At 24.5% G+C, this 12,799-nt stretch overlaps 1 protein-coding gene across 1 annotated transcript; it reads right to left on the reverse strand.

Moving 5' to 3' along the window:
- Positions 1–4,486: 4,486 nt before the first annotated feature.
- Positions 4,487–12,461, reverse strand: LOC145831701 (arrestin domain-containing protein 3-like). The gene is made up of 8 exons (XM_082939015.1): positions 12,316–12,461; positions 11,732–11,866; positions 10,910–10,996; positions 10,486–10,619; positions 8,782–8,924; positions 7,875–8,016; positions 7,358–7,426; positions 4,487–5,948 (listed from the first exon to the last, which is right to left on the reverse strand). Exons 1-8 carry the CDS (start codon positions 12,428–12,430, stop codon positions 5,658–5,660), a joined length of 1,116 nt encoding a protein of 371 aa, XP_082795141.1. The 5' UTR covers positions 12,431–12,461; the 3' UTR covers positions 4,487–5,657.
- Between the last annotated feature and the right edge of the window lie 338 nt (positions 12,462–12,799).

A 12,799-nucleotide genomic window follows, 5' to 3' on the forward strand; every position in this document is an offset into this window, starting at 1 on the left:
TTTCTGAGAAAACTGCTCTAATATCTTTTTTTGTCTTTTCTATGATTCTTTTTGAACGTTTTTTAATTATCAAAATTCCTTTTTTAAAAAAAAAACATGTACCTAAAATACAATCCAAATTTGAAAAAAATTATTAAAGACTAAGTTGCGTTCTTTTAAACACATTTTATTATATACTTACAAAAAAAAACTATTGCTATTAAAGTTGGTAATGTCAAAAAATTTATTGACATTTGTTGATAGTGTCAAATAGTGCAATTTTATTTCAAGTATTTCTAAAACGCTTTGCTTTATAATAGTTGTAAAAAATATTAACTTTTAATATGTCGTAGTATAATTATTTTAGATAAATTTTGTTTTGGAACTTCAATACAAATGTTTTGAGTTTTTAATGTTACTTAAGCTTTTGTAACTGCGATTAAACCTATGATTATATTTTTACTATTAGAAGTAGCTATTGATAAAATAGTCAAATGCATTTAAATATGACATACTTTTACCTATTTTGTTGGCAATTTACCATATAAACGAAAAAAAACTGTATTTATATAAGTAACTGTACTACATTTAATCTTTTAGTTCGATTTTTTTAACCTTCTAACTTTTTTTTAGTTAAACAAGTTAAAGAAATCGGTTATCCTACTATATCAATTAGTACAATAAGCGTACTTACTATTATTTAGGACCAAACGTATTCATTTTTTTGTTAAACTAAGTTTTTATATTAATCAAACAAATACGTTTAATATCACACGTAGCTTACAGTAGAAATCAAATAATTTGTGTTAATATGTAAAAATACGCAAAATCGAAATTTAATTACTTATTACTATATTATGAATTGCTACGAAAAACTATTAATTAAGGAGTGTTTGTAATGATTGTAAAATTGTCAGCTATTTGTTTGTATAAACATCTTTAATATTTTAAAAGCCTTTAAAACTTTACAACAAAATTAAACTTTTGGTGATCTTTTAAACAAAAATGTTTATTTAAAACATATAAAAATACAAATAGTTTATGAACTGTCTGGTAACTTAATAATAATATTAAACATGCAATACAAAATATTAACTGAATAAATCTAGTTTAATAAGACGGAATTAGAGAGAAAAAACAACTGCCTTTTTAAGTGGAAAGATTGAACCTCAACGGATCCCTGAAAGATATTTACTTTTCATGCCTTTTTATGTCGCCTTTACGCAGTTATCATATCAGCTGATTTTTTTTTAATCTATAGTTGCTTTGCAATACCGAATGCAGTTTTAATATTTAACTGTTTAGATTTGAAGCACAAGTACAATAAAACATTATTAGTTATCTTTTTTTCTTGTTCGCAATAGAAAGCAGACTAAAAAAAAACATAAAACTTTTTATAAAACAATTTTGTTAGTATTTACTGCATAACTGTATAAAATTTACAATGTTTTTTGAAATAATAAATTGTTAATAATAAAGTTTCTAAATAAGTAATTTTAAACATTATTTTGATATATGAGTATAAACCAATTCAAAAAAATATAGTATAGTTGTTTTAACTATCTCGGAATGGGTTAGTCAACCGTTTTTAGTTTTGCACCATACTAATAAAACTTCATTTTTAGTTTTTTTCATTTTAGTATTTCAACGTATCTCAGCAGTAAAACTCCAATAGTAAAGGCCCTTAGTATAATTTTTGAAATCACAAATTAAAAATAAAAAAGTGTTTAGCTTTTACGAGTTTATAAATCTTAAAGAAAATATTTTCTACCTGTTTTGCTTACTTTTAAAGTTCGTAGTCAACTATGTAAGTACAACCAACTAAAACTTTTATTTCGACGTATCTAGTAAAATAACTTATTTAAAATAAAAAATTTTATTGTCTACCTACTTTTTTTTAAAAACCTTAGCCTAAAGTACGATTCAAAACTTAAAAAACTCAATGAAGACTAAGCTGCGTTCTTTTAACACATTTCGTAGTATACTGACAGAAAAAATAAGAATACTAATGTTAAAGTCGATATTGTCAATAAAAAATTATTGACATTTGCTTATGTTGTCAAGCATGTAGTTTCATTTTTTCTAATATTGCTAAAAGGCATTTTTTAATAATTATAAAAAATATTGATTTCAAACATAATGTAGTATAATTGTTTTTAATAGTTTAGTGTAATTGTTTTGAATTTTAAATATAGTTTAAGCTTTTGCAACTGTTTTTTTTTTACTATCATAAGCTGCTATTCATAAAATAGTCAAATGCATTTAAATGAGACTATATTTACCTATTTTGTTGGCAATTTAAATAACAACAAAAAAAAAACATTTTTTGATAGGTAACTTAGTTATTTTATCTTTATTGTTTGTTTTTCAATCCTCAAATCTTTTTTTTTCTCAAACAAATTAAAGACTTTGGTTATCCTATCTTATCAATGCTTCTGGTACAATAACTTTTATTTAGGACCAAAACTTATTTATTACTAGTCCTGGACAAGACGTTAAAAGGTGTCCAATTGGTGAGCGACTAGATAACCGAAATGTTTTTTCGTGTACCGGGTCCTACGACCGATTATTAAAAGCTTTTTTTGTCGTCTAAGTCTTATATTTTTAGTCTTTATATCTAAATTACATGATTCTGTTCAACTAAGTTTTAATGGTAACCAAACCAGTACGTTTAATATCATACAGCTCTCACAGAAGTAATATAACTTATTTTGATATGTAGAAATACAAAAAAAATCGAGTTCAAATACTTAATATTATATGGTATAGTGCTACAAATAACTATTAAAAAATGTTTGTAATGCAATTTAAATTGTTGTTTACATAATCATCTTTATGATATAAAAACTTATAAACTTTACGACTAAATTAAATGTGTTTACTAAACCACTATCAAATTCAGATACATTATTAAAAGTCATTATAACATTTAACTAATTTTTACAAACCTAAAACAAAAAAAAAATTATTAAACAGACTTAAACGCTGTACACTTTTTTTATGCTAAGAACATGGGTTCACGACTATTTAAATTCGAAACATCAAATTTGTAAAACAGATTTTAAGGGCTACAACTCAAAAATAAATGTATATTTGAAAAAAAAGATACATATGTAGGTCTTGTTGATATCAATAAGCCTATTTGTCTTTTTTGCAAATTTATAAATTGTTTTTAAAATATGATTTAAATAAGATTTAAATTAAAATAACTAAATGGCTGTTTAAAACTTTGAATAAAATAAAAAATAACTTTTAGATTATAGTAAGACGCACAAAAATATTTTTTCTAATGTAAATATATTTTGAGATATATTCTTTTGAATGTTCCTTTAAGAATTTGAGTTGTCCTAATTTAAATTGTCATGCAACCTAAAAAAAACAGTTTAATTCAAATTACACAGTATTAACTTTAGTAAAAAAGAGTGGTTGTTTACTGGTACCAAACATTTGTTTTGAAACTAAGTTTAACTTTTGACGATATTTAAAAACGATTCAATGTTAATGTTATAAAAACTAAACATACTTATCATAATTATTATTTTCAGTTTATACATATATCATAATTGACAGTTTTTATATTTAGAAAACATATTTAAATATCACTTATTGAAAAGTGATAACCACATTTTATTGTGTAAATAATTTATTTTTATTATAAAATTACTATTTTAACAACAAATAGGTTTTACAGAACTTTTATTTTTAGAAAAACAGTGTAAATATAAATAATTCACTGAATAAACTGCTTCTATACACTTTATGTTCTAGCTATGCACTAGAAAAACAACAATACTTTTAAACATAAATTTAAAAAATTACTATAGTATCTGTGAGTAATTTTAGATATCCATAAACACAAACTTAATTAAATTTTACCAGTTTAGCTGTAAAAATAAATAGTTTATTACAAATTATAGAATTAGGTTTTATGAGTCAAAAAAGTAAATCATATATGTATGTATTAATCTTAAGTAATTAAACTTTCTAATTTAACTTTTGACGATATTAAAAAAAATCCAATTTTAGTATTATAAAAAATAAACATATTTATCATAATTTTTATTTTCAGTTCATAAATATATTATAATTAACAGTCTTTGTAAAGAGAAAAATAAAAAATTATCTCTTAACCAAAAGGCATAACTACATTTTACTGGGTAAATACTCTACTTGTATTTTGAACTAACTATTTTAAGAACATATGCGTGTTATGTAACTTTTATTTTTCATACGATCAATATAAATATTTATAGTGTACGAAGCAGACTGTTTCTACACATCTCTTGTATTAGCTATTCACTCACAAAACAACAAAACTTTTCAACGTAAACTAATAAAATGATTTAATTTGTTGTAATGGTTTGATCACAAACTTAATTGAAATTTTACTTAGTATGAGTGTAAAAATTAATAGTTAAATACTAACTATACTGTTAGGTTTTATAAGTCAAAAAAGTAAAATATTTATATATAATTTGTTATAAATATTTTTTTAACTTTATTACACACATTAATAACGATTTTTAGTATTTTGTTTTAACTAAAGACACAATTTAACATTAATGTACTTTTTTATTTATCAAGGATATTATAAACTTCAAGATGTACATTTATATATTTTTCATTTCTTCAAGCAAATTGGATAAGGACTGTTTTCTAATGATAAACAATATTTTAGCCTTTTTTAAAACAAGTTTAAAAAATTATTTATATAATAAACTGCCATAAAATAATTGAATTTTATCTAGAAAAAAAATTTCAAGCTGTGTTTCTGATCATGCAAAAAGATAGCATAAAAAACTTAAAACTTTGTTTAGATAATTTGATTGCGTCGATAAATTGTTTTTGATTAAAAAAAGACAGAAAAAAAATTGATGAGAACATAAAAAGCAGTACATTGTCTTTATAAGAAAGTTAAAAAAAAATAACATTATGACATTAAGAATTTGTAAAATGAAAAAAAAAGGCAGGATTTAAATGACAGCTCAAATAAAACATATAAGCACCATAAACTCATTAGTAGCAGTAACATATTTTCAGTGAAACTTCACATGGTTCGAAAACATTAAAGTTAAATTAACAAAATACAGTGTAGCACAACTGTGTACAAAATAAGATAGCTATGTACTTAACTTATTAACTTACGTAATAACTAATTGTACTGAAGATATGGATATACCTTTAGTACAATAGAAACAACATAAACCTTTTTGTAAAAATAATCAACTGAAAAGGTAATTACAAAAATAAGTTTTTATTTTAATAGTTATCAGTAAAATAATTTGCTTATTTTCTTTCAGTTCCTAAAGCGTTTACAATCATATATTTAAAAGTCATGTAAGTTGCTAAAAACTTCTACAGGCTACTAAGATATGGCTAGTAAAATGTTCTTAATGAAAATAATACTATTTAAGAATGAAAAATAAAATCAAAATTAGTTAAACAAGGAATACTATAATAAAAAATTTTCAAACACTTGAAAAATTAATTAAAAAAAAAAACATGATAAAAACATGCAAGCTGGGATAAAACATGCTAAAATACTAGTATTTATTTCTTATTGAATTTTATACCCATTTTAATCGTAAAACACTGTTAAGACCTCTCAACAGCTTAAAATTTTTCAAACCAAATAGTTTCGCTTAGAGATCATATTTGTTACTACATACAAAGTAAAATCACTCCTTCATTTTGATAGCTTCCTCGTAGCTCGGAGGTTCATCACCAACAACAAATGGTTCATTTTCACTCACAAATGGTTGCTGGTCATCTACAGTTGGTGTTTCAGAAATAATTTCGTTTATACTCGGTGCGCTGGGTTGGACCATTTCAGAAGAAGAACCATTTGTTTGATCTGGTTGATTATATGGTCGCTGATTGGTTGCTTGCTGCCTGATTGGTGATGCGACTTCAAATCGTATTTTGAATTTTGGCGAAGAATGACAACAACCAGGTATTTTGACTGTAAGCTGGAAAAAATTGTTAGTATCTTTTTTCTATATAACAATTTTTTTTCACATACTATTATAACATTTTAATAACTTTAACAAATAAATTTTCTACAACATTTACAATACTCTGAAATAATACATTATAAACAAAATAGGCTGCATTAAAAGGAAGTGAAAGAGTTTTTATTGTTCTGTGGTAAAGACCGAGTTGGTAACATATTTTCTAGTTTCTAAGTACATAATTCAAAGTTTGTGTCTTTTTGCTGTTTTAAAGCTAGTAGAATACAAAGCTTACTAAAATAGGAAAACATACTAAACTTATTGGATACAAAACTAGATCAAATGCTTATTGATAGAAAATTTTGGCTTGTAAGAAGTTTAATGTTAAGCTTTAAACCAAGAGAGGAGTTGTAGCAGGAACTTGTTTTAAACCAGGTTTTGAAAAGTACAAGTTGCTTTTATCTGTTTTTTATACATAAATAAGTTTAAGGTTGGAAACTGTCTTAAGTAGTACAAAAATATTGAAAAGATACTATAGTAATTTTTGTATGTACTTTACAATAATTAAAATTTTTTATTGTTATAAAAAAACTGTATATGATATATTTTTGTACAAAATCAAAATTTCATCCCTTTACATGTAAAAACTGTTTGAAATTCCAGGATTTCCAGTGATTTTCGTTAAAATTCCAGGTTTTCTAGGATACCAGGTTTTTTGGCAACCCTTTTGTGGGTGATTATGTTATAGATCACTAATTAGTGGTTACAGCCTAATAGCGCTAGTTATATATTCTTAACAATTTACCTTATACCAGCTGTTGGGTGACATTCTACTCACCAAACTCACGTTTTTATCAATAATTTTAGCAGTTTCTTAAATACCAAGTCTTACAAAATATAAAGTATTTCTAACCCGAAGTTAAGAATCTTAGCACGAACAAAATTATAAATAAGAACATTTCATTACTTTTACTATATTATACAAGTTTTTGTCAGAAAGTTCATGATGAGCATATATTGAGTGTGAGCTATAAAAATGGGAAATTTTGGAAAACTAATACTTACAAACATTTACAAAACAAACGTTAAATAACTAACTGAAATTTTATGCTACTATTTTTTTCGTCTAACCAAAGTTGGATTATACTTACTAGGTTTTTAATAGAGAAAATAGTCATACAATTATAGTATAAAAGTTAAAAAATGAAATAACAAAACAGCATTGATACATCTTGCAAAAAATATTAGAAATAAAAACTTTTAATATTTACTTAAGATAGTTACTTAAAAATGTTTAACAAAGAAAAAACTATAAATTTTGCAAAACAAATATAGCCAGAGCTATATTGTAAATGTTTCAACTTAATCCAGCCTTTGAAAGTGGCTAAAAATGAGAATTTAAAACGTAAACTAAAACAAAAACTAACCCACAGATAGTAAAAAACATTAATGATTGAACAGTAAGGTAGACCACTCGGAACACTGTCTTCTGGTATCTATAAATATATTAAAGTTTGTTTCGTTTTTATGCACAATATAAAAAATGTTGTAATGTAATAAAACCATCATAGGCTTAGTAAAACATTAGAAACTTTCTACATATTGAACAACATGGAATTAAATTGTTAAAGATATAACGTTTATAAAAGTCTGGTAATAAATAACAATCTTATGTGGTAAAATAGTAAAGTTAAAAAGCTTATAACCTTAGTAAAAAAATGTTATATACATGATCAAGACAAAGTTAATCGTGATTTTAAAAATTTTCTTTTATGGTTTATAGCAGTAAATCTAATTTCTGCAGCAACTTTTAAAAACTAAAAACTTTTCTAAAACTCAGTTTTTTTTTGATAAAAATATATACAATGTGAACAGCCATAACAAACTGAAAACAATATTCAGCGAAGAATTTATCCTAAACTAAGAAATTAAAAACATGCAAACCTTTAAAATTCTTGTTTCACTGCCATCCCATCCAGTACCATTTGCTTCACCAATAACATCAGTAACTAATTTTATCTTTCCTTCAGCTGTGTATACAGTTTTCTTCACTAATTCGTATTCAGTACCAGTTAGTTCTGTTGAGCTGTGTGAAATTTAATTCAGTTATTTGTATTAATTAAAAACCATTGCAACTACTGAGTTTAATAAATTTTAAATTAAGTTAAACACAACCATCTCATATCTAGTTAAAGTAGCATTTAAATCCTACCTACTTTGTATTTGAGTAAACTTGTTTTTTTATTTTAATAAATTAAACTTTAGAAATAATAGATGTTTTGCATGTCTTTCGTTTTACACAATTTTATGATTGTTTTTTATCAAAACTTAAAAACAGAGATAATTTCATTTAAATGAAAAAAAATGTTTAAATAAATTAGTGACAAAAAATGTTTAGTTCACAAAATTGGTGTAGAAAAGTATTTGAAAATTTAATCAATATTTATCAGAAACTTTGGGTGATAACAGAGTAAACAGTTTTCATGAAAAATCAAGCAATATAATCACTGACTTATGTTAAAACACATGCATTAGAGACTTGTAACAATTGTTAGTCAGAAAAAATAGAAAAAAAAAAACATAGCACCTAGTACTGTTATAAAAATGAGTTATACAAAACGGCATACTTACATTGCAGTCAATTTCCTAAAATTAAAATAGAATAATTTTTTAAATATATTGAAACTTTAAAGCTCCTTGTTCTCAAAAAAAAACAAATATGCAAGTTTAAACTTCTCTAAAAAAGAGCACAGACTTAATAAAAACAGATGTTTCACTTGTATAGTATAAATAAATATAACAATAAACATTTATAAAAAATTAAACTAAACATAAAATAAGTATTTATAACCTTTTATTGTCAATTTCAACTTCAACTTTCAAATCTTCCCCGGGCAAATACCCACGTTTATCAGTCGAAACTCGAATGCTAATTGGTTGCTGCTGGCAACAAAATATACCCAACGTCTTCTTTTTGTTTCTTGTGAGAGGGGTCTTAAGAAAAATATTTATTAGTTAGTTTTATTTTCAAAGGGAAAACTTTTTTTTTAAGTCTAAAATTTATTAAGGGCATAGGGGGATCCGAATTTTATTTTTTGATAAAAATAACATTGGATCTTATATGAAAGCCTGAAGTACAAACTTCAAGCCAGTTTTCATAGAACTAAAAAATCTTATTTAACTTTAGATATATTATAATTTTATAAAAAGTTTCCGATACAACATATGGACGGCAAATTTTTTGGGGTCAATTTTCTCAGAAATTTAAAAAAATCATTAAAAATTTATATTCCCTTCATTTTTGAGCTAGAGACCTCAAACTTGCAGGAAACGTTCCTTATATAGTTTAAAAGACTCTGAATGTTAAAATTTCGAAAATAACAAAAAATAAAAATTTTAGATCAAAAAACAAAAAAATAGGTGTTTTTATTTTAATAAAACTTTTATTTTTCAAAACTAAAAACAATTGCTGCATTAAATCTTTTTAAAATTTAATAATCTGTGAAAATTTGAAGAAGAATGCTTAAAAATGAAGGAAGAGATTGATTTTTAATGAAATGGTCTTTTTTCGCATTTTTAGTTTTTGCCTTCCATTAGGAACCTAATGAGGTCACCAACTTAGATCGCTCATATCTCAAAAACTACTCTGAAATTTTTCAAGCGGTTAAAATGTCTGGTAGCTCAGATAAAACTCTATAAAATAAGATCAATTTGTAAAAATCAAGTTGGACTTCCCTATTCCCTTAACCAAATATGGAACTAAAAACACTTGAAAACTTAATTTTAGCTTTCAATAAAATTACAATTCTTTAAAAACACAATAATATAAAAAAATCCTTTTGGAACTAAGATTATCTACCTTCGAAGCCACTCAAAAATATCTAATTTGTTTAATTATGTTATATCCTAGAGTAGGTGTCATATTTGGGTAAGGAATATTATTTTGAAAGATATTTCTAAATAACCATTTAATCCTAAATACTGAGCTTCTTATAATCTGCTAATAGTTTGATACATCACTTTATCTTATACTTAGTTTTAAGTATTGTATTTGAAGCTTAAATTTCTAACAATCATTACATTAAATATATATGTACTCTCTTATAGCCCCATACAGTACTTTAAAATAAATTCATAAAAGCCTCTTAGAACTAAACACACAATTTTCTTTTGTTATAACACCAGATAAAAAGTAACTTGTTCAATTTTTACACCATACACTGTTGATATTTTCCATATTTGCCTTACAATTAGAAACTTTTTATGGTGGTAAAAGATTGAGGTGAAAACACATTTAATTATTTATTCAAAAAAAAAGTGTTTTGTTAATGTTCAATATAAAAAATGGGAATTTTTTAACACTAGTAAACTAATAAAACTAGATTTTCTTTAAATACATACGTTGAGCATATCGTTTTAATAAAATAACCACATTCAGTATTAAAACAAACCAAATAGTGCATAAAAGTTCAAATTTTACTCTTTTAAACATTCTACTAAAGTTATCTACACAAGTATGTATGAGAACACTACTAATATAAAAATTGAAACAAACCAAATAATTTCGAGGAAGAGCAACATCTCCAAGGCATTGAAGTTTTTTTTCATGTTTTATATTTTCATGGAAACTTAATCTTTTTATTTTTGCTCTCAAAAAATACCTGATGTGGCCACCCTCCTCAGATCCACCTAAATAAATAAATATTTTTATCAATTTTTTTTTCAAAGATAAGGGCAGAGGGGGTTCAGCATTTTTTTTACAAAAATTATCATTATACCTTCTAAGAAACCTCTAACTTTATATTATAAAATGCTTTGTCAACTTTTAAGATACCCTCAGTTCTGTAAAAAGTTTCCAATACAAATGTAAAGTACAAATTGAACTACAAGCTACAGTAAAAAGTATTACAAGTTAGCAGATACTAAAGAAACATATATAATGGAATAAATTATGTAGAACCTTATTTAAATGGACTTACACTCAAACGAAACTGGTATGTCTGTTGGCATTCGAAAATAAAAATTGAATCTGTGTCGTCCTTTCATCATTACGTTCGATACTTGATCTGATAAAAATATTCAATATTAGAATAATTTTAATGCTCAACTAGTAAAAGGCAAGATTTTATAATACCTGGCTACAGGGTTTATAAAAAATAATTTTGTGTAACTTTAAAAAGAAAATGTCAGTTGGAAAAACAAAGTATAATGAAAAATTGTAGAAAGTTTTACAAACAGTTAATACGGTGAAGTTATCATTTAAAAAAAAATACACAAGTTTTAACTATTACAGTTGATAAAAATCAATTATATTTAAAATTTAAATCAGCAGGTATATATAAAGTAAGAACATTGATAAGGTATGTATCTTGAATTCAGGCAAAAGTAAACATCTTACAGTTTTGTGACAAAATTTACCCTTTTCACACAAAAAAGTATATAATATCTACTTTCTTTTTATTAAAAATATAAATCAGAAGTTTGCTTTTCAAAGAAAAATAACTGTTTGTGTTGATCATACTAAGATAATATTTGTATTTTTCAAACTTCATTTATTCAACAAAATCCCAAATCTTTTTAATCTCACTAGTTATGAGGTGTAGTACATATCAACCATCAAAGTTTTTCTTATTATTGTAAGGAAAACATACTTGAAAACATAAATGTATTTGTATGAAAATAAACGCCAGAATATAGCTCAAAAACCAAGATACAAATGAGTTCATAAAAACTTTTTTTATTGTTAAACAAATCTTTAAAAAACTTTAATATAAAAAGGTAAAATATAACTCAATACTTACCACCATCAAGCACAGTATGTTTCTTATTGACATAACAGACTGTTTCATTGAAGTGCACAGTTTCATAACTGTCATCTTTCTTCTTTTCTTTTGTCCAGTGCACATGAGCAAATCCTTTCACTTTTACATGCACACCTGTTGTTTTAAAAACTAATCTGTTATCGTATTCTATTAAGTATAAAAAATTATTGAGTTAATGAATGCAGAATTTTCAAGATAATGAGTTTATTGACACACATACTCTACCTCTTATAAGTAAGGTTGTTTTACAAAACTTTATTTTTTTAAACAAGATAAAGTTCAGATAAAAGATATTGAAACTACTTTGTTTTATATTTTTATGTTAGTATACTTAATTTACACACTAAGAAACTTAATTTAATTATTAAGGACCAGGAAGAAAAAACTTGTTGACTCTTACAAACAACCATTTGTTTTCAGAAATAATGTATAAAAAACAAAATGCAAATATTAAAAAAAAACGTTATTAAGCAACAAGAACAAAAAACCATTTGTATTCAGAAATAATGCATAAACTTTAAAAATCAAACTTTTTTTAGAAACAACAATATTAAGCAACTAACTTTTCACTCCTGTTACGCCATGATCCAGATTAAATGTCACTGCGCCTTCAATTTTGTCACCAGGATAAAACTTGTTTGTTCCATTTGTCAGTTCAAAACTGATATGATGTGGCATGAGGTAGTTTGTATATTACATGCTATAAGTATCTGACTTAAATACAAATTCAACTAGAATGGGCTATTTTAAATTCACTAAACATGTATTTCGTATAAACTGAGCTAGTAACTAATATAATTTTTAACACAAAAAACACTACAACTTGTATTTTCTTTTACAAAGTTAATTACTTAAACACAAAAACACTTTAACATATAATTTTAGTATATAAACAAAAAAATAATAGTTTACTAAAAAAAAATGTTAGACAAAAGTTAAAAACAATTTTTGAGTATTTTAAATAAACTAATAATGCAATTTAACAGTGTTCAGCAAAATCATTTTCTAAAACTTAATACTTTTCATTTGTAAATATGATCTAATTTA

Source organism: Thalia democratica, chromosome 3, assembly GCF_965202585.1.
Source record: "Thalia democratica chromosome 3, ktThaDemo2.hap1.1, whole genome shotgun sequence".
Classification (NCBI taxonomy): domain Eukaryota; kingdom Metazoa; phylum Chordata; class Thaliacea; order Salpida; family Salpidae; genus Thalia; species Thalia democratica.